We start from the raw sequence: 23,110 nt of genomic DNA, 5'->3' as shown, positions 1-23,110 counted from the left end.
ATGTTTTTTCAGTGTATTCTTTTTAATTTTACTATTTTTTTTACTTCTTTACTTTGTCTTCTACTTTCATTTCTATTTGTAATTACAAAGTAATGGCACTTTTTATCCTAGTAGAGTTTTTGGCTACTCCACTTCTGACTTTCTCTGATTATAGTTTCTCCCTTTCCTACTTGCAGCATTGAAACATCTATAAATACAGTAAAAAAAATGTAGTTGTGGCTTTCATACAATGGTTACAATGTACAAACATGTCACAGGAGAGGGCCACTGTCTGACCAGGTCCCTTGGTTGAAACTACCTGTTGTACTAGTTGCACTGGATGTCTGAGAATTGAGATTAAGTCATTGGGCTCCTCTCTGGTGGATGAGTCCGCCTACAGGTGGGAGATCGACCATCTGGTGACCTGGTGCAGCCACAACAGTCTGGAACTCAACGCTCTGAAGACAGCGGAGATGGTCGCAGACTTCAGAAAGACTTCAGTCGCCACTGTGGACTCCTTCTGCTTCCTGGGCACCATCATCTCCCAGGACCTCAAGTGGGAGCTAAACATCACCTCCAAAAGGCCCAGCAGAGGATGTACTTCCTGCGGCAGCTGAAGAAGTTCAGCCTGCCAAAGACAATGATGGTGCACTTCTACACCGCCATCATCGAGTCCATCCTCACCTCCCCCATCACCATCTGGTACGCTGCAGCCTGCCCTTGTCCCTGGCAGTGGCAGCAGCGTATCATTCGCTCTGCAGAGAAGGTGATTGCAGTCTTCCATCTCTTCAGGACCTGTACGCCTCCAGGACTCTGACTGTTTCAGACTCTCCCCTCTGGCAGGAGGCTGCGGTCCATCTGGACCAAAACCTCTCGCCACAAGAACAGTTTCTTTTTACGATGGCAGTGGGCTTCCTCAACAAGGCCCGGGTCCCCACTGTCAGTGACTCTCATGCCCCCCTCCCCAAACTCACCTTACTTTTTATATATTTATATTACTATTTATGTTATGTGTACTGTAAGCACCAATTCATACCAATTCCTTGTATGTGAAAATGTACCTGGCAATAAACCAGATTCTGATTCTGATTCTGATTTTGTTTAATAGTTTTACTTTCTACTTATCATGTCGTCTCACAGCCTGAACCCGGTGTTAAAAATATGCTCAGTGTACAGGAGATTCCATGTTTTGATATTGTCACTTGTGGTACTTTTGGTTTAGCCATCTTTCATCATTTCCACCCACCCTATGTTTTATTGTTGTGGCGATGATAATGAAGAGAACGAGCCAGCACCACACTGACCAATGAGGATGACAGAATCTGTAGATTGACATCAGTTCTGGCCAATAGCATTCCTGGAGGAAATGTGTTTATACCAGCCCCCTTTCCCCGTACAAGGCGACTGTTTTGGTGAGTTAAGGAAAGTTCATTGAAATCATTTCGGGGTTTTAAAGCGTTGAATTTGATTAATGATTACGCTATTTCAATGATTTCCCCCTGAACCTGGCGCACGAGTAATAATGTGAAATTGACAACGTTTATTTTTTGCCGTATCTGCAGTTTCGCTGCTCTCCCCCTGACGCTTCATTGTTGACGTTAGCTTTAGTTGTTGTGTTGTAACTGCTTTTGCGCAGTCGGATGGCTCGTCCGTTTTAATGTATTTAATCATATTTCTACACTCCGAATCTCATTGATTTTGTTCATGTGTCCGTTAAAACACAGACACCAACGCCTTTTCTCGTTTTCGTCGACGTAACTTCAGTATTTCAACGGTACTTTTTGTTTCGTGACAACAAATAACGCTGCTTCGTCTGAAGTTTTGCGAAGCGTTAAAAAAACGATGACACCAGTAGCATTTAACAGCAGCGGCTAGTGTAACGATAGTCCGTTTATTCTGGATGGTTAATTTCGTGCTTTTTACTCATTTTGAACTACTTGCTTTAAATGTATTATCGCTGCCTTCAACTGAATGAATGGGCTTTTTATGCGCATGCGTGCAGGATCTGAAAGTTTATAAACAAGAGGGAGTCACATGACAATATTGTGAAATAGATAATAAACTAGTTCTTATCATGTTTACGTGTTAGAAACAGAACATCCCAAAGTGTTGTGTGTACATTTATATCCGCACTCTTCCATTAAATAGTGAAGTGGTATATATACAGGAGCTCTGAGAATGTGTCTAAACTTAGCGGTGTTATTATGTAATGGCAGGCAGCCCAGTGTTACCTTATGTCTCCTTATGTCACCACAACCATAAATAGCCTATACATTACAGCTCAGTGAAGGATTAGGTTTGTGTGTGTCATGTTCATGTGTCCCAGTGGGGACTTAAACTTGAATGGACACTAACCGATGGGTACTTGTGTCACCTCGGGGACAAAAATTGAGGTCCCCACGGGTAGAGACTGCTTTCAGGTTACAGTTGGGGTAGGGTAAGGGTTAAGGTTAAGGCATGTTGTTGTAGAGGAACAAAGGTGTGTGCGTGGGGGGGCTGGGGTGGGGGAATAGTGGGTTTTTGGCCCATGGGATTCTGGAATAAGGCTAATGCTGATACAGATGTCAGTAATGTTTACCTATTATAACTTGCAGCTAAACATTACTGACATTACACGACATTTTCCATTGACCTTTAATCTAATCATTTACATAAAAAAAAACTATGATGCTGATCAAGTGAGACTTGTTGTTTATAGTTATTCAGCTGTCTGCATGTTTCAGTGACTGTGGACATCATGGTATGGGAGGTGGTGACCCCAGCTGTACCGTCCAGCGACCCCATACACCAGAACGTGCGAGATTCAGAGGCTCAGGGTGAAAACACAGGTAACCACAGAGCAGTGGACTGCAGAGTTAATGTGTCTGTACTGTGTAATTACTGACGCAAAACTCTGAAAGGGATACGCCAGTGATTTAGAAAAGATCTTCATGTAGAGTTTCCCTATAACTGCCAGACTAATCTCTACAATTGTGAAAGCTGTTTGCAAACCTTAATATTAACTATATTATTATTTGATAATAACAAGTAATCAGTGATTAATTAATAGCGACAATATTAATATTCTAAGAACAGACTAGTCAACATAGATTGGGAATAGATTCAGAAAACACACCACCATTTGGGAAATAGACATCTTTAATTTAATTTGCGTAATTCTAAAGGCTATCGTCAGTCTATCTATCTTTCCAACACTTTAATCTCCTGTTGTTTGGCTGGGCTTCCCTTCAGGAGTGAGGATGGATGCAGATGGAGACCAATCACACACCCTGCTCTGCTGCGAGGAACGCCTCCCCTCCTCGCCTGGCTTCCCCACCAGCGACAGTTACATGGAATATGGTACATAAAGGCACGGGCATACACCGGGTTTAACGCAGCGGATGGATGAATGGCATAACACATGTGCACTTCAAACTTATCAACTAGTGTTTCGTTTTCTCCGCCTAGACGACCTTCCAGACCTACAGGAAGTTCAGGAGGAGGCAGAGCCAACAGCACCACCTGTCTACCAGGTGGATGTGGGCGTGTCCCACCAAGAGCGGCACGTGCACACACAGCCCCCTGACACACACTGGCTGACGCAGCTAGCTCACATCGCCACCGGACCTCAGAGTCCACTGCTCCAGGAGCCCTCTCACAGCAGGTAGGTGCTCTGTGTACTTCCCCATGTGCTTGAATGTCACAGATGAAAGGTATGAATGTAACATTGTATATAAGGTTGGAATGTGTCTCCCCAGCCATGTTACAGATCTAAACAAAAATAACTTGTGAGCAGGGCCTTAGCCAAGATTTTAGAAATACTGAGGTCATGGTTCTGCAGTCACCCGGTGCATCCTCAGCCTCCTAAGAAATTTAAGAAGCCACTAAAAAAAGTTTTTCTTTTCCCACATATTCTAAATGAATTTAACTGTTATTATAATTTATGTTCTGTAAGTTCTTATCTTTCTGCACAACTCAGTTTCACGATGCAGTTTGAAATCCTGGCCCAATGACAGGAATGTCATTCTGGTGAAGTAATAAAAGCTTTATTGCTACACAATGTTTTGGGCCTATGACAGTCAAATGTAAGAATTTAGACTCAGAATAAGGCTTAAAATATGCCATTTGTATGTAATTGCAGAATGTAAACTAATCCTCAGACTGTTAAAAACCTGAAAGTTCCTGAGACAATACTGAGGGAGATGACCTTCTCAGTGGTAGCTATGACCTTGCTTTTAAGCATACCAAAATTAGAATCAATATTCACAAGAACAACATAAAATGCAGCGCTGCACCAAAGTGACTGTCTGACACAACACCAACATGAACATTAAGGAGAATTAAGATATTCTGTAAGCTTTAATTTTACAGTAACACCACTTGTGCCATATTGACCTACAAAAGTATCATTCTGTCCTACATTTGCTTCTACAAGTTAGGGGATTGTCTGTGTTGTTGGCAGTAGGAGCCACTTACAATCCTGTGTCATTTCCAGCTCCTCTTCGGTCTGCCTCTCCAGCGCCAGCAGTAATCTACATTCCTACGCTCGGCTTCCTCCTCCTCCTCTCTCCAGCAGCACCTTGTCGCCCCCCAGAGGTCATGGCCGGGAGTGTCGGCGCAGCAGGGTAGAGCTCATGTTTACCTGCTTCCACTCTTTGCTTTATCATCACTCACTGTCACTCATGTGAACATGGTATCTGAAGATCAATTCAAAAGAGTTTTGAACTCCTTTTTTTAAATTTGAGTGTCATTTATTGTCTTTTACATACCAAAACGAACCTCCAAGCCATGTGCCAGAGAAAGCTATGAGCTGCTGCAGTGTTTGTTTAGAGTGCAAACATACAGCTCTTGGCTCTATGGGCAGCTGTTTATCATAATATAATGTTGAGTAATGATATAATGCTACCGCTTCATGCTTCCACAGAAGAGCAGCGAATGTGGCTCTGCAGTGTCGACCAGATCCTCTCTGTCGATGATGAAGACATGGGCTGGAGCGTCTCCTGGCCACCCACCGCCTGGCACTGTTTTCTCAAAGGTAGACACATGCACACGCTGAGTGTGACTAGGTGAATCAATCAGAAGGCTTCTCTGTGAGATTTAATTTGAGGCCATTATTTTTATCTCAGAGCAGCTCTTCTCTGTCATCAGGCACTCATCTGCGTTTCCACAGTGGCTCTAATGTGGAATGGCAGGACGTGGAGGACCTGGACTCTGCTGAGGAAGACTCTGGTGATGTAATGGTACATTGTGCAAGAAGCTTGTGGCTTCACTTAGACTTATTGATTTGATTTTCCTTCTTTAGTGCTATGTGGACTCTGTTCAGTTCAGTGTTAATGTATTTTTAACAGCTGCAATCTGTAACATTTGAGTAGAAGGCACGTCATTTTTCTGCCAATGGTGGAGAATGAAAATATATAGTCTGTGTGCAAAAATGAGCAACGATCCACCAAAATAAAGTAACCGTACATAATTAGTAAAAACACTGATTGCTCTTTTGCAGAGTTATGGCTCTGAGGGTCTGCAGCTGGTGGAGCATTCAGAGATCGTGCTGTCTGGCCACGCTGTCCTACAGCTGACCTTCGACCCCGGGGCATTCGGACATGCCCCCATGACCGCCCGGTGCCAACTTGATCACCCCTTCTACGTCAAAAACAAAGGTAGGGGCGATACTGAGAAAACACTAACTGTGAAAAACATGAAACTGACTTCTTTACACTCAGTCTTACTTTCCGTTAGGGTGGTCGTCATTTTATCCGAGCTTGACCGTGGTGCATCATGGAATACCGTGCTATGAAATGGAGGTGGGAGGTGTGTGCCTTCCTCCAGGGCACAGAGATGCCAAACACACCGACGACTCACTGGTCTTTGACACATTCAGGAGGTAAAATAGGCGCTTACAGTATAATGCTCCATTAAACTTTGCAACTTGTAAATATCCACATATTTTTAACTGAAAATGATTTAATATTAATGCTGAGTGCTGTCCTAAACCTAAAGCAACAGAAAGCCCATCAGCAAATAGAAAAGCCTTTTGTTATGTCTGTCCTCCTCAGTTACGATTTCACTCCTCTGGACTCCTCTGCGGTTTACGTGTTGAGCAGTATGGCCAGACAGCGACGTGCCTCCAGGTCCAGCGGGGAAGCAGTTTCTCCAGACAGAGACACATTACAAGGTGCTGTTCTTCAAATCTTCTAAATTTTAAGAGAGCCGACTGTGTGAATAAGCAGAAACATTAAGACCAGCCAGCGTTCGGTTTGCAAAATACATCAATAAACACTCAGGCAAGGTTAAGGATGTGTTTCAGAAAAGAGGAAGAAAACAAACCTGTCAACTGTGGATCTGTTTAAACCTGCAGACGACCACAGTCCAGGCCCCTCCCACTCTCCTCGCCAAAAGCCAACCAAAAGCCAGCATGCCAGCACAGCAGGAAGCAGCAACGCCACGCCAATCAAGTGCAAGCGGCCAATGAACGCCTTCATGCTGTTCGCCAAGAAGTTCAGGGTGGAGTACACACAGATGTACCCAGGCAAGGACAACAGGTGGGCGTGCTCTGTGTCTAAATGTGTGTTGTGAAGCAGCGGCGTTTCTCAAATGTTGATTCGAAGGTAATGTGTGTGTGTGTTTCAGAGCGATCAGCGTCCTCCTTGGTGAGCGGTGGAAGAAAATGCGAAGTGAGGAGCGGCGGGTGTTCACGGTGCAGGCCAAAGCCCTCGCAGACGAACAGAAAAGACTCAACCCAGACTGCTGGAAACGCAAACGAGCCAACTCTGTAAGGGCGCGCGCACACACACACACACACACAAACACAGCTGAATTCTAAAGTCTAATTTCTCCTCTGTGTCCAACAGGGTTGTCAGGGAAATTAGGGCTGCAGACAAGAAGAGGGAACAATGAGCACAGCCTGTCGGAGTACACACAGGGTTATGGAGTTATGATGTGTAATAATATGCTTCATTATATTTTGTTAACAAAATAGCAGTAGCGTCTACTTTTTGTAGACAGTTTGAGCTGCTTTAAAACAAGTCACTTCCCTTTCTCTCGCTTATGGAAGGGGCTGGATGTAACATTTTAAAGTGGTATAAATCACTACCTGTTAATAGAACACCACATTTTAACGCTACAGAGCACCGCCACGTCTCCCTCCTGAGAGGACGCTCTTTCCAAACTAAATTATAAAGCAGATCAGCTGGGTTTTATCTATGACTGGAGTTCATCTTCATGACTGATTTTACAGGAATATGACAAAACAAAAAGAGAGAGAGCGAGATTCAGATTATTTTCAGTTTCTCTTCATATGCTTGAAACAGGTGGAGGTTGTGGTGCTGTAGCATTTTAGGTAGAGAATGTAGCTATTTTCCCAAAGTGATATATGTAAAGATATATACAAAGTATTTTCTTGCCTGTATTACTTGCATTTGCACAAGACTATATATTTTAACTTTGCTTTTGTGTCATTTATCATGTAATAATTAGTTACTAAACAAATGTAGACCATAAATTCACAAGTAGTGGCCCGGAGGTTTTATTTACCTCAACTTTTTAACCAAATTTTTTTAGTGAGAGGCCTTTATATCTAAACATTCGAAGCATTTCCAGCAGTTCAGGAGACACACTCCCTTCACTTCACTCTGGATAGCTTTTATTTTGAGTGAGCTAAGTGATGAGTTTCCCCGACAGTTGCTTGAGGAAGCACAATGAAATACACATTGTGCTGATGGAATTAATGCTGTGGTTTTATTAAGCTAAATTTTCTGACAGCCATTGTAGTAATAGCATTTTTCCTTGGTCTTTTGTTTTTTTTGCTTTCATTTGAGAATTTACTGTGATTAATACGTATTTCACAAAGGATATAAAATTGCGTAGCGTATGTTACTGAAGACTGACACAAGGACTTGATTTGGATTTGTCTGCCATCATCTACACTGCTGAAGTGTTCTTTAGCAAGACACTGGAACCCCAGCAGTTGTAGGGGGCAACTGAAAAGATACTCAGTGTAGGAATTCATATGTATTTGCTTTTGATTCTAACATTTTAATGTGCCATAATAGGATTCCTTGTGTCTTATCAAGTACAATATGTGTGTGTATAATCAAAGAAACATTACTGGTGAGGGTTGATGAGGGTTCATGTTACTCAAGAAGTTTCCGGAGAAAGTTAGCTTCCACAAATTATAAAATGAGATTTTCAGTGTTTGTCTTGTTCCTCTATAAAATCATATACAACTGTAGTTGTTTGGCCCCACCCCCTGTGGTTTATCTCCCCTCGTGTGTTTTGATGGCTTTACTTTATTTCAAAAGCAGGAAAAGATTATAAAACCATTTCTAGCCTCCATAAGGCAGACACTCGTAAAACTAACCTATTTTTGACAGATAGGATGGGAAGAGACAGATTAGGGCACATAGGACACAATAAATTGTGTAAATATCCTAAATAAAAACCCAGCCTATGTAATGTGATATTAACTCCAGTACAGAGCGCATGTAAACACACCCACTGCAAACATAACAAACATCATTAGGAAACTGACAGGGGTGTGGGAGCCCAGGTGTGTGAGGCTTTAGAAGCAAGTGATTGAATGAATGCGCTTGTACTTACCTTCACAGAGTTATATCGATGCAGAGAGAACGGCAGGATGGGGATCTGCTTAGGGTTTAAATGCTTGAGAAACTTGACATGTTTACAGAAACAGTAAAAAAAAATTAACTAATAATCTCACTGCGTAACGAGGTTTATTCTTAACGCACTATATACACTTTATCTTATGTGACTGCTACAGTATAATGTGTATGGCAAATATTAATGTGATTCTATAGAAATCTATATTTTTGGTTTTGACTTAATCTTTGGTAACCGTTCATGGTTGTGCATTGATTATTTATCTTTTGTGTATCGTTACCATCATGTCATGTACAGGTCGATCAGGGGAGACAATGCAATATAGTGTATTATAGTATGAATAAAAGCATGATAACTCAATAAACCTATTTGTCCTGTGTCTTTGAATGTTTGAGACTGTTTAAGAAAAGTAAGGGAAACGTTTGAGAGTAGAACATTTTATTTTAATTATTTAAATCATACACAAGGTTTGAAAAAAATCTTAAATCATGTTGCTTCAACATGTTGCTATATACAGACTGCACCAGTTTATGGCTGGAGAAACGGGTATAGACATTAAGATGCTACTGTAATCATAAAGATAAAAAGAGATAACATTCCATTAAAACTATAAACATGATCAATATTTCCAGGCTAAAATTATCAAATAGAATCCACACAGTTATATATGTGTAAATGACTAGAAAATCACTTTTTTTCTTATAGTAAAATAGAAAATATATAGAGGTACAGTATAAACATACAGTAATTTGGCCTTTTGATGTATTCAGGGATATTTAAACAGAAAGACACATTACAGTTAGATCTGGTTCAAATCACTGTCTGGTTCAGTTGCAGGAGCCTCTAAACGATTTGTGCCATTTTGCATCCCCACGTGAGCTAAACAAATGGCACAAAGTGGAACAGTGGCACAGACAGAAGCTGCAATGTTACAAGTGATTGAGAGGTTGATTGATCGTGTCTGACGCCCTCCCTCAAAAATAAAAACAGTCACAGCAAGTGGCACAGGGAGGCAGAAGACCTGCGTGGATCCACAGTCTCAGCTCTCATTTTCAGTCCGTGCCAGTAAGGTTTAACAGAAGTCCACCAATTTGTGTCATTGTCTAAACAATGTGACCACTGTCTCAGCTGAATGATGTCATGATTTTCTTACAGCTGATTATAGTGATTGATTATTCTGTCGCAGGAGTGGTTAGAGATGTTTTGATATATGTTTTTCTATATTCTGAAGACACGTTATCATTGGAGTCCATTGTTAACTCACACAGATTCAAACTTTTTACAGCCACCTGTCACGCGTGTGTTTGTGTGGAATATCATTTTAAATCCTAGATTACATCTTTTACATCTGAGCCCAATGCCATTTTTCCCCTCTCCTCTCGGATTTTACACACCAAAGTAACGAGCGAAGATGCAAAAAAGTCACAGGTCATTATTTTGGCATATTAGTCACACAGTTGTTGTATCAAAAGCGGTTTAAAGTACAATAACATGAATTACAAAAGGCACAAGGTACCAGAGACCATGATGTCAGACAGGACATGAACAGAGACATTCAACAGCAGTAAACACCCGCAGTCATTTTACTGTCACTAGTGAAGCCTTAAGAGATTTTGGTTATTCAAAACATTACTCTAGATAAGGATACACGGTAGTTTGAGCCCCACAATCTGCTGGTTAATGTGCAGTGCATAAAATATTAGGTAGGAAAAACAAGGGTTTAGGGTAATGTCTTTTCCTGCATCATTTCCCCTTTTTTTAACATTGAAAGCTACTTCTACTTTCAACTGTATTTTTCATAAATCTTGCTTTAATTTTGTTTGTTTCGCCAGTTTAACATTTTATTGATAGTTATTTAAATTTTTTTGAGGAAAGGTGTTTTACATGAGCAATGAAAAAAAGCAAAAAGTAACAATAAAAAGGGTCAAATGAAAGAAGCGACAAATAAGAGAAAGAAATGTTAAAGAAAGAAATAGACAAGTTATGAATTTAAGGTAGATGTGTTATTGGAATCAAATAGCTCACTCCTTCTATCACATTGAAAAATCTTATTTTTCCAATTTCTCAATATTTCCAATTACATTTTAGGTAGAACTTCTTTTTTGATGTTTTTTTTTAAATTTTATTTGTTTATTTCATTCAGTTTTTAGTGAAAGCCAACAAAAGGTTACTGGCTGTCTGCTGCATTAGGCTCCAGGCTGACCAGCAACAGATACACAGCTGGAAGGTTTGCAGGTTCTTGTTGGAAAAGCAGAGAAATGGTTATAAAATGACTTCTCAATTGTAAATAATGACTTTATTAATGGGTAATACATTATTTACTAATGCTTTATAGATCCGTTATTGGGTTGCCAAAAAATGCAATTGGCTGGTGTTTGTTCTTTCTACACTGTAAAAACAGTCACTTTCTAATAAAGTATGTAGTTAAAACGTTAACAAGCCATTAACAAAGGGTTTAATCAGCAAGTCTGCAGTTTTTAATACGATGTTACTAAATGGATATTGATCCATTTCTTCTGCAGTCCTTTTCCAGAAATAACTGCAACCTGGCAACACAAACATAGTTTATTTAAAGAATTATAACTGATCTATAAAGTATTTGCAAATGATTTATTAGCCATTAATACAGCCATTAGTTACCCCCAAAATAGGACTCCTTTTTAAAAAGTGTTGCCTTTTCTCTTTCAAAGGATGAGTCATATCATAGATGTTTGGTTACTTTACATGAAATGAAAAACGCTCTGTGTCCAGCAGATTTTGCAGCTTAGCCTGCTGCGCATGCTAACACTGACAGTATGAAACATCAAGGTTATTTAAATGGCTTGTCTAAACCTGCCAGTCCTGTTTAGTGGCCACCTGTTTTTTAATAAAAAAACAGCAACCTGTGAATGGCAAAAAGCCTTCAGGTGTAGTCACTGTGTATCAGACAGCTAAAGTGCTGTTTTGGATTACTTGACGTTTTACTGGACTATACTGTGTTCTTGGGTTTTATTTCTGTAATTTGAATAATGATTGTTGAGCATAGTGTACCTTAAAGCATTAGCATGCACAGTGGACGCAGCTATGAACCACAGACACAGAAATGATTGTGTTCATCCTCTCATCACATGATGGGCAGAACCTCAGTCTACACTGGTGTGTGTGTGTGTGTGTGTGTGTGTGTGTGTGTGTGTGTGTGTGTGTGTGTGTGTGTGTCTACATGAGTGACTCCAGGCTCTCAGCGATGTTAGTTTGTCCCAGTGGTACAGATCCATTGGTTTCTGGACTCTGCAGGGCTCTCTGGTCTTCCTGGCTGCTCACCAGACTCAGCACAGCGCGGTACAGATACTGGTACTGCTCCTGTGGGGGGTAAAACACATTCTGAACGATATTTTATTATAGAAATACCCCTTACCAGCTACTTTCTTTATAAATGATGTTGAGGAATGTCTTTCTAGTAAATTTCTGAGGTACAATTACATTATTGTGTGTGTGTGTGTGTGCTTACTATATCATTAAAAACACCAGGCCTCATGAGGTTAGTCATTCGTGCCACCTGGTAGACGTCTACAGCTCCCTCCTCCTCTAGCAGACTGGAAAGCGTGGTAAGGGCACAGAAGAGCCCTGATGTAGCGCCTCCCAACCTACACACAGACACAGATTTACCCCTACAAATAAAGTAACAAAAATGTCAAATCAATGAGTGACCCTGTCTATGTTGTACTCACGGATCATGTATGACTGTAGGTCCATCTGAATGTCTGCTGTGCTCTCTGACTGTGTTGACCAGATCAAAACTGTTCCTGATGGGACTGTCTGGGTTGGGCCAGCAGGTGGCGCTGTACTGACACACCTCCAAAACATAATTGTTCTAGACAGAAAGGAGAGGTTAAGATTGTTTATCTATGTGTATATGTATATATACATATATATAGTATATACACAGTACAACATGCAGTATACTATGTGTGAGTATGTGTGTGTTACCAGTGGAGACTCCAATGTGAAGTCCTGCACTAAAAGTCTCTCGTCATTGGAAAGACAGACATGCTCCTCCCCCGAGTACGAGACAGTGAACCCCTCAAAGCTCATTGGCTGGTCTTTACTGGGCCAGTAAACATAAGACTCCCCCTCTTCACTCTGAAAAGGAAAACAGAAAAACATGTGAGAGTGTGTGTTTAAAAGTACGTGTGTGTGTGTGTGTGTGTGTGTGTCCCCGTTATACCTGAAAGTGTGTGTCTGGCAGACGGACTACAGTGTGTGTGTTGTGTTCCCAGATCATTCTCCAGAAATCTGCCACCGTGCTGCTCAGAGGAGTCTGGCTCACTATAAACTCCTTACTGTGGTGATATCCCTGTGAATACACGAGCAGCATAAAACTTCTAGCAAATGTTTTGCTGATGCATTAAAGAAAAGCTAAAGTGTCCTTTAATAAATAAAACAGTAAAAAAATATATATCTATATATACTTCCAGATGTCTTACCATGACGTAGGAGGCATTGATGTACCCTGTGACATTTGTTTCTGAAGCGGTCAGACAGACTCTTGATCTTTCCACTGTACAAAAACACAAAGACATGAGTCAGCAATATGACACCTGAAAAAAGAGAACAGAGAAAATGTAAAATGTAAACTCTATATCAGCTGTAATGAATGAAGTAGATTTCTACTCAGGTTCTACTGTAAAGCAGGCCCTCATCATGTCAGCTGATGTTGTGCTTCAGTAGCTGCATATCCCCAAACAAAGTTACAATTCAATAAATTGCCACAAACAAATTGACACACAGGGAACTTTGGGGGGCTCTCTGTGGGTTTGGGGACCCAAAGCAGTTAGTAAACCAGGCCTGCTTACCAGGCATCAGAGCTCTGGCTCTGTTCCTCTCAGCATTGCCGTCTCTCAGGGCAGTGCTGTAGTCTGCGTGCTTCGCCTGGCGCTGGCTGATCAACTGAAACCCAACAAAAACAGTCGATTACATTTGCAACATTCAGTGGGTACACTGCATGATAAAAATTTGAGTGTTGGCTGAATGCCTGAAAGGTCAAATGAGAGAACAAAATATAGGTTTACAAAGCACGGGGGGGAAAATGGCAACATGCAATACCTTGAACTGTTTGTCCATGCGTGTCCTGCCTGACGCCCCGGGGGTCAGGAGGTCAGACACGTAAGTGTGGAGGAGGTCCGATGTCACCGAGGTGTCGCGGCTCAAAATGGCCTCCACCAGAGCATCATGGATAAACACGTACTGCTCCTACACCAGAAGGAGAAACAGTTTGTTCTAACATTGAGGACACCACTGTCGGTGTGTACGTGTGCGTCTTTTTGTCAGTCTACTTACCTCCGTCTGAACCAGGAAGTTCCTCTGCGTCCGGACATGTTTTAGGAAACCAAGAACGTTCACCGTCCCCTGATCCTGGATCTGCTGCAGCATGCTGTCTATCACTATGTAGGTTCCTGTTCTTCCTACCCGGCACTGTGCCACAGATCACATGTCAAAAACATATTCAGTACATGGTATATCTGAAATAATAGCTCTCACACACACACACACACACACACACACAGAGTCTACCTGCAGTGTACCAGTACAGGTCCCATCTCCTGTGTCCGTGCCCGGGAGGATGCTCTGATGAAGGACAGGACAGGCAGAGTGTATTCTGGGACGCCCATGTCTGGCCACTGGGTGTAGTGGTAATGGAGGACTGTGTGTTCAACCTTCCTCTGAGATGTCTGGAGGACAAGAAAGGGTGTTATTATGTGTGTGGATACATTTATCTGAAGAGTTTTACAAAGCCAGTGTTTTTAATTTTTTAGAGCTAGTTGGAATAGAACCCCAAACTCACTTTGTTTGTTGGTGTACAGAGAGAGAGGGAGAGTGCGTGTGAAGTACCTTATATGTGGTATCTCTGACAGTGAACGTCCGCAGTGTGTAGTAAGCGAGGGTCTTGCTACTTTTCAGGGTCACCTGGTATGGACCGTATTCCTCCTGGTTCTCCTCTGGCCAGTACTGGTCACATTTTGTCTGTAGAGAGATGACGAAGATAAAACAAGATAAGATAACCGATAGAGATGTGTGAGAGAACAACGAACAAGTTTGTACAGATGGTAGCTGTGCCAGAGGTCCTTTTGCCCCTGAGTTGTAAGGAAAAATTATATATTTATACTCTTTTCAGCATGTTAGAATTTACAAGAAATAGTATACAGCTCCAACTGAGTGCTAGGGTTGCTCTGTGTTTGCTGGATGTGCAAATAAGCTGCTGTCTGCCAACACGTTCGCCTTGTCAACTTTATAAAGTGGCCACAGAATCAGTTTCTAATATCAGCTTGACAAATGCTTGTAGGCAGATCTCTACAATTAGTTTTGATGCAGTCTTCTATCCAAACAATGTAATTCTAAAACTGACACTTCCTGCTTGCTTGCTGCCACTGATAGATCAGACAGCATTGACTCTTCATGGGAGATAACATTCACTTTAAAGTACATTTCAGCATCTTGTTTTAGATAACATGAAGGTAGAAGGCATTAAACCTCAAGAAAACAAGACGTCCAAACTCTACAAGCACCACAAGATTAGGAAACTCAAGCTTGACACCTACATGTGATGATGAAAAGAACAATCAATATGCAAATTGCCAGGTATATGTATAACATCAGATGAAATGTTGCTGATCTCAATGGAGAAGCTGGTGTTTGTGCAAGACTTGTGGTTGATGCAGGAGCAGCGTGACCTCCTACCCGTCCTTTCTCCTTGAGGTTGGTGATCATGACAATAACTCCAACATTCTGCTGCCAGATCATCCTCCAGAAGTCTTCCCTGCCCGCTCTGAGAGGCCCTTGAGCTGCGATATAAGCCCTTGTTCTCTCATAACCCTGCAGAGGAAACCACTATTTAGTCACAATGTACAGTGCATTTCTAACAACGGCAGACAAGACCCACCTAACACACAACGTGTTTCTGGTTTTGATTTGACTTGGAAACAGCTGAGGTGGTTTGGTCTTCACCGCTGTGCCAGTCTACTTATTAACACCCGAGGCTGACAAAAACATACTTACATCCACAAAGTTGGCATTGATGTAGTCCCCACATTTCCCATCTCTGTCCAAACTGCTGGAGAGCTTGACTCTACTGTGGTCGTCTGGGAGAGGAAAAGGTTCACCAGTTTTGTTACTGCTGTTTTTAACAACTACATATAAATTTTGAACAGTGATCCTTCACAAAGACGTACAGGCCAATATGTTGATGTATCTGTTCTTGCTTTTGTTGTCTGGGTGATTGGAGCTGTCGGTAGTGATGCCCATGTCCACTGTGCACGCCTGCACCTCCTGAAAAACAATAGAAAACACAAAGAAGATTTGGGTTAGTTGCTCAAAGTAAACTAAAACTGCTATTTAGTGCGGCAGCACTGCAGGCACTCCGGTTAACACAGTTAACATGAAATGTGAATTTTTCTTCTGGACAAGTAGGTTTTCATTTGTATCTTTTATTAGTCTGTGGCTCTCTATAATATTACCATACAATGGTTAAATGTCTACAGTGAAGACAAAGCAACAAGTCAATAAGCAGCTTCTGAATGAAGTGGAATGAACTAGAATTAAGAAAAAGTTTTGATGTGGAGAAAAAATACATTGTTACATTAACCTTTGGTTCAGTAAGTGCACACATGTGCTAAGGCTGTTTTATGAAGAAGACTGATGCTACTGTGTGACCTCTTTGAAAGCCTCATATTCAGTAAGATGTGGGACAACAGTCTCACAAAAGCAGAATTATTAGAAAGGTAGTTGCACCAGGATGGTGGGATTTCATTGTCATAAATTATTATAAATATGTAATAATAGAATGTCAAATATGGATTAACAAAATATGTAAAATGCCACTTAGAAGGCTCCATCTCGCTTTAAAAATATATCTGTAGTCAGCTTCCGATACAAACTGAAATCTGAAGAAGCAGAGAACAGCAGCACTGCCTCAGGCAGTTCTTAATAACTAAAACTCTCATTTGCACACATATAACAAAATGCCTATCCATTACTGGCAAAGAAAAAATAAACTTTATTATAAGTTCACATATCATATCACATCTGAAAACAGATGAGACAGTACACAAATGGACTACTGGGCAGCTTTCATTTTAGACAAAACTTTTCTAGAGTTGAGGAAAAAGGAAAAGAAAGTAACACCTCTGCAAATAGAGAGGGCTGAGACTGTAGGTGTCTTACCTCATAGGATTCTTTGACAATCTAATGGAGGGTAGTGGGGATGCAGAAAGCACGACGATGTTGGTGGAGGTGGTGAAAGGAGGGTGGGGGGGAGGCAAGATGACAGACAGACAGACAGACAGACAGACAGACAGGGCGTCAGTGCAGGTACAGGAATATGGGGTTCAGATACACACTGAGAGGCAGTGTTAAGTGGGAAATACACTGACATTCCCAACTGAGCTGTGGACTTTTAGCTTCCATCCAAGTTAGCCAAGTCCTATTATTCTACACTGTGACATATTAAGGAATGACCTAAAACGCTTGCGTGTATCTACAAATTAAGGCTGTGATCTGCTCCTTCAGTTTCACCTGTTTTTAAAAAATATATAAATTAGATTAATGTAAAATATAGGCTTGTTGCTGCAGCTATAGAAAAGGCAAAAACAAAGCAACAAAATGGGGGAAAACACAAATTTGTACATGGGAGATGTTTGCTGCAATTAATCCTATCTCTGTGTGTTACTCAGGAGGTTCATGCTAGGAAACAGAGGTGACTCATGTCATGCAGATGTACCTATTGTTCAATTTAACCCACAAGCTATTCTAAAATGCCTAACAGTAAGATATGTTAATACTCCACAAGACACTCTCAAACAGAGATGAAGGTTTGACCAGTCTGAAAGCTTGCGACAGGTAGTTTTAGCTTGATGGGATTGCGTATTTGAATTTGGAGAATCAAGCAGCACTGCCATGGTTAGTACCAAACACCCTTCCACATCATGTTGTGCATTGTAGTTACCAGTAAACATTACCACTGTGCTAAATTGCAATTCTTAAAGAACATGATGTTAATAGAGATATGGAAGAGCATTAAGGAGCTATGACGAATGAGGTACTGTCTACTTATACACATGAACCAAAACTAAATGAACACTAAGAGTTATTTTATGCTGGTTCAACCTTTGCAAGCAAATTCTGAGGGTTATTTTTCTTGTGGCTCTATATGTTCCAACCGCTATAAACTATTTGTTCCACTCATGAAGTCCACAGACATTTTGTTCAACTCACAAACTCTAATTTAGAACATCCCACGCACCTCAAACTCCTTGGAGAAGGTGTTGGTGGTGTGCAGCTCCATGACGTGCCTCACAAACTGCTTCACTGTTAGTGGCTCGTGACCGTCTGAAACCAACAGTGTTGGGTAAGTTACTCCGAAAATATTACTAGTTCTTAAAAAAGTAATATTATTACTTTACTTATTACTGATTGATAAAAGTAACTAGTTACGTTACTATATTACTTTCCAGTTTTTCCCACAGAAAGACAACGTTGGACAGGTTTGTGCAGCGGTGTTCACGAGAGAGAGAGAGAGAGAGAGAGAGAGAGAGAGAGAGAGAGAGAGAGAGAGCGAGCCAGGAGGTGCTGCACGAGTATGCGCTCCTCAATACAGCTCCTTAATAAAAAATTATTTTAAATACGCCTAGTAAAAACTTGGGAAATCAATATGGCCGTCCGCATTGATAATTATCCAAATTATAGGCTGATTATGGCAAACACTGCTTTCCCTACCACCCCCTTCCCCCCCAAACAAAGAAGTCTCCCCCGATTTTTAACTAACATTACAACACCTGTGGTTTTTACAAAGCATGCCTAGGCCTAACGTTTCTTCACGAAAAATAAAGCACGTAAATCCCGACTTTTAAACAGCTGTTTTACTGCACATGTAGCCTATTTATAAGAGCAGTATTCAGTTGTTACAAAATGTATGTAAATGCCACTCTCTCCTGACAAGTCCAGCATCAGTGACAGCAGCTGCCAAAGTTTCTTCCTGTAAGTTTCACGTTGCTGTGTTGCTTCAGCTGATGCTTCAATAAATCAGATGTAGAAATGTTTCCGGTTGAAAGCTTACACCAGACAACAATGTTCTTTGCATCTTAGACTGTGACATAATAATGGCAGTAGCTTCTTACAGCTGTGGATAGAACGCCTCTCTCCCTTGTTCTACATTCTTCCTTTAGTTTGGCTTTCAGCGGCCATCAACAACAAAGTCCGGTCCAGCTGAGCTGTCGCACAGTCGTGGATTACATCAAGGATGGTGCGTTCAGTAACGTGTAACGCAGCGTTACTTGCCTTAGTAACTAGTAATAATATTACCGTTTTAGAAAAGTAATTAGTTACACTACTAGTTACTGGGAGAAGTCATATTATTATAGTAACGCGTTACTGCCCAACACTGGAAACCAAAGGGTGAATGTTTGCTTAACATTTTCAGCCCAGTACTGTTTGATATCACCATGTTTATGTAATAATGTTTTATGAATGTGTGTGTGTGTGTTTGTGAGTGTGTGTGTTACCTGAAGCCAGCAGCAAGGGTGTAGATGGAGCAGATATGACTTTAGGTGATGCACTGTCATCTGGGTAGAAATTTGCCACCTGGAAACAGTTTCTGTAACACAAACAAATAAAGAAACTGTGAGGTACACAGGTGAAAATGCTCCACACTGTAAAACATTATAGACCCATTAGTTATTTCAACTTACTTCTTCTTTTTAACTCAAATAGCTCGAGCAAGTTTTGGATTTTGGACTCAACTATATGAGTTTTAGAAAGTTAAACTTGCATTAATTCATTGTGTTGACTATTTGAGACTTTTGTCGTGTTGATTGAACCTGCGTATGTAAGTTATCAGTTGTAAAATGTAAGAAAAAGGCGAGTGTGCGAGGATGGGAGCAAGAGAAAAAAACTGCCTAGTTGCTGCAACATTTGAGTTTGAGAGAAACATACAAATAATCAACTAATTATTATTCAGTAAATAGTTTTGTAATATGTAAAGAAACTTCTGATTAACCCACACCAATTTCAGGCTTAAATAACTTCCAGTTAGTCCTGCCCACTTCTAGGCTAAGCCCCGCCCATTCCAAGTACGGATACAGAAAAATGTCATTTGTTGAATTTGTTGTTTGTACTCGCTCATCCCTGCTAATTATACACTGCAGATACGTCATATATTCAAATTCCATCCAAAATATAGACCCTTTTGTGGTAAAACAAAACTAGTGCCGCAGTGGAAAGGGTTTCTGATGGCGGCCTTAAGGCTTGTTCAGAAAGGACGTGATTAGTGCAGTGTTTGCCAACTATTCAGCTTTCACTTTGGAGTGCACAGGAGCTCACCAAGCAGTTCATTGCTCGACGCAGCAACAAACTGCCCTGGCACATCGCGAGCCGCGGAAGATAGATTTCTTTGACAAGAGAAAGAAAGTTTCCTAGAATGGACAATGCAATATACAGTATATAGTTGTTTTAACTCACAGTATCAAATTCAAACAATAAATGATCTTTAATTAAACAAATTGCTTAACGTAACATCATGAGTTGAAACTAAGCTTTTCTTTTCTTTCACATTTTTAAGGCAACAACTGAACTACCTTGATCATTTTTACAGTGCAGGTAGAAATTGACATTGTGTGTGTGTGTGTGTGTGTGTGTGTGTGTGTGTGTGTGTGTACCTCCAGTAGATGAGTATGCCCACTAGAACCAGCAGACAGAGGATGGTGAGAGTGGAGACAACAGCCAGCGGAACAACTGTCCTCTTCTCCCTCTCCACACCTCCGACCAGCCCGACCCGAGACTCGTGGCTGCTGTTGCTGCCTTCTGAGAGAGGAGAGGCAAAGAAAGAAACCAAAACTATGAGCTGAGAGACGCTAAAATGCTTCATAAAGCTGAGGGGAACTGGGTCATATTTCTGTGGGTTTGCCACTATGATTAATCCCTTTCACATTATACGTAGTCATTTTCATCCTCTGTTCTTTCTTAAGGATATTGATTATTGCAGCTTTAAGGGTTTATGTTTTCACCAGCAATAACAGTGTTGTCATGACATAATAAACAAAACAAAAGAGCGCCACCAACCTTTAGGTTAGCATTTCAAATTATGTGCATGGAAAGATATATGTGAGAGGGAAAAACTAAATTGCAAAGCGGAGGAAAAGCTGAGCAGTGAGTAACATTTACCTTCTGTTTGCTCCTCCGTGCCATCTGTCAGTCTGAGCAGAGGGACAAGACGCCCCAAGACGGGATTTCTTGCAGCATCAAACAACAACCTGTCCACACTTGAGAACTGCTGCAAATTACTCTCCCCAATTACAGCTGCATCACTACCCTCTTTACCACCTCCTGCGATGGGTTCCTCACTCGCCAGACCTCCATTTGTTTTACCATCATCATCTCCCTCTTTCTTGTCCTCCAAAGTAGAGTTACCCCCGACAACTTGACTGAAAGGGCTTCTGTTTTGACCCTCTTCGTCAAGTCCATTGCCATTTTCTTCACTGGTGCCAAACAGTGTTCCCACAGGCTTATCTTGATTGACAGACAGCTGGAGATCATCGCTTCTTCCATCTTCCCTTCCATCACTTTTCTCATCGCTTTCTTTTCCACCTACAGCTATACCTTCTTTGTCATCGCTGACTTTCTTTCTTTTTCCCTTTCTATCTTCACCACCTTCTCCAGAACCACTGACGTCCTCAGGTGAGCTAAAAACTCTAAAATTGGACTCAATTTCATCCCCGCTGCCGGAGTGAGAGTATAGTGTCTTTACTACTACAGACTCAACCTCAGTTTCTTTCTTTTCCTCTTTCAATGTGTCCCAGCCTTCTGTGCTATTGAGCTGTTGGGCACTCTCATCTGTTTCACCATCCACTTTCCTCACTCTCTGATTCCAAAGTCGCGGACTCCTTCTGAATCTATTTTTCTTCTTCCTCCCCACTTGGCTCATATTCATTCTCCTCCATTTCTGTCTCTGCAGCTGTTTCAAACTCTTTCTTACTACTTTTTTTGTGTCGGGCCCCATCTGGATCATTATCTGTTTCACTATACATCCTAATTCCTGTTGATCTACTCTTTTTTCCAGTATTATCCACCTTGAAGCTAATAACTGAATTTGGAATTGTAGAGAGGTCAGTCATGACTGCATCAAATTCCTGATTGAGCCTGTTGCTATAATGGCCATAGCCTGATCCACTTCCCTCTGCTGCCCTGTCTGTGTTGGATTCCTCTGAATTATAGGGACGGGGCAAAGTCAAACCTTTAGAATCAAAGAAAGATGATTTATGCCTGTCCGTCCTGGCTTGCTTTTCATTATTGGGGTCTGGCAAGATGTTCAGATGATCCTGAATCCTACCATCAATTTGATTATGAGAAGCTTTTGGGGTATTTCCTTCAACTGTGTTTGTTTTTGATAAGTTGATGGTACACGAGTCATCATCAGGCAGCAGAGAAAGGGAATATGCAGTGATTAAGCGATCCTGAGAACCCAAAGTGGTGGTGATCTGAGAGCGTTCTAAATCCATTTGTAGAGGGACAATAGAGTACTCTTCAGGGGACTTGTCGTTCTGATTAAAAATAAAGCCACTCCTCTTGTCTTCAGGGAGGGCAGGAGAAGGGCGGAAACTGCTGGTGTATTCATTAAAAGGTTTGAGCGATTGAGGTGTGACACTGGATAAATCTCCTTCAGCAGAGAATTCCCCTTCTGGGACAGAGACTGGGTTTTCAATCACTCCACTATGAGTGTTGGGAGAGTTCATTAAGCCAGAGGACTGTTCGATGGCTGAGTCCTCGACCTTGGACGTGGGTGTATTTGCTGCAAGAAAAGCCAAAGTAAAAGTCTGAAAAAAACCCACAAGCATTGAAATGTCACCTTTCCAAATGTGTTTCTCGTGCCAGGAAAGATGGAAGAAAAGGTAAGAACTGAACTTCCAAGATATGATGCACATGAAAGTTTGACTGAAGTTGAAAAGTTCAGACATAAGTACAGAGTCTTGACTTAACAAAGGAGGAGTTGTCTGTCATCATGATGACCACACCGTACACATAATGCAAAAAGACGGCTGGGTATTTGAAGTTATTTAGTGAGTTCCTGAATGAAAGAGATGTCATAAATCAACTTGGTGAAAATGAACTGAATAGGCACCCTCAAGATGAAGTGAACCCTGCATTCGGTGAGAAGGACAGAAGGAAAAAAACAACCACCAGAGTGTGCCACTGAGCCACAGAAAAGAATGCAGACCAAGAAGAAGAGTCCCAAAAGTAGATGCTCATCACTCAGCTTGAGTCCACTCAAGTAGATAAAATAGGGCCCCCTTTGAGCTATAACATGCTGCAAGATTTGAGGAAGAGTCAAGCATATATTTAATTTGTGAACCAGTTCAGAGAGTGATGCTGCCGCTGATTATCCCTCCAATCATCAAAGGCAGCTCATTCTTTTCGACCATCCTCAATACTACCACCACCACCAGCATTGTCTACATCATGCCACTATACAACATGCCACCGAGATCACAGAGCACAGCAGTGATTAGCCAAA

At 41.4% G+C, this 23,110-nt stretch overlaps 1 protein-coding gene and 1 pseudogene across 1 annotated transcript in view; one reads left to right on the top strand and one right to left on the bottom strand.

The window, feature by feature from the left end:
• Positions 1 to 1,336: 1,336 nt before the first annotated feature.
• LOC119918167 lies at positions 1,337 to 8,938 on the top strand (annotated as a pseudogene).
• Positions 8,939 to 9,000: 62 nt separating this feature from the next.
• Positions 9,001 to 23,110, bottom strand: part of ptprz1b (protein tyrosine phosphatase receptor type Z1b) — a 63,912-nt gene continuing 49,802 nt past the window's right edge. The window contains 18 exon segments of the mRNA XM_038738752.1: positions 9,001 to 11,913; positions 12,062 to 12,197; positions 12,282 to 12,424; positions 12,541 to 12,693; positions 12,779 to 12,907; positions 13,038 to 13,111; positions 13,407 to 13,500; positions 13,657 to 13,803; positions 13,891 to 14,025; positions 14,112 to 14,282; positions 14,443 to 14,574; positions 15,289 to 15,423; positions 15,607 to 15,689; positions 15,780 to 15,876; positions 16,771 to 16,791; positions 17,849 to 17,934; positions 19,107 to 19,198; positions 20,259 to 20,403. Coding sequence (XP_038594680.1) covers positions 11,770 to 11,913; positions 12,062 to 12,197; positions 12,282 to 12,424; positions 12,541 to 12,693; positions 12,779 to 12,907; positions 13,038 to 13,111; positions 13,407 to 13,500; positions 13,657 to 13,803; positions 13,891 to 14,025; positions 14,112 to 14,282; positions 14,443 to 14,574; positions 15,289 to 15,423; positions 15,607 to 15,689; positions 15,780 to 15,876; positions 16,771 to 16,791; positions 17,849 to 17,934; positions 19,107 to 19,198; positions 20,259 to 20,403 — 2,117 coding nt within the window. The 3' untranslated portion in view covers positions 9,001 to 11,769.

This window comes from Micropterus salmoides, unplaced genomic scaffold, assembly GCF_014851395.1.
Source record: "Micropterus salmoides isolate LMB-PRFRI ecotype aquatic unplaced genomic scaffold, ASM1485139v1 Ms_hic_scaffold_23, whole genome shotgun sequence".
NCBI classification, from domain to species: Eukaryota; Metazoa; Chordata; class Actinopteri; order Centrarchiformes; family Centrarchidae; genus Micropterus; species Micropterus salmoides.
This window is presented reverse-complemented; position numbering and strand designations above follow the sequence as displayed.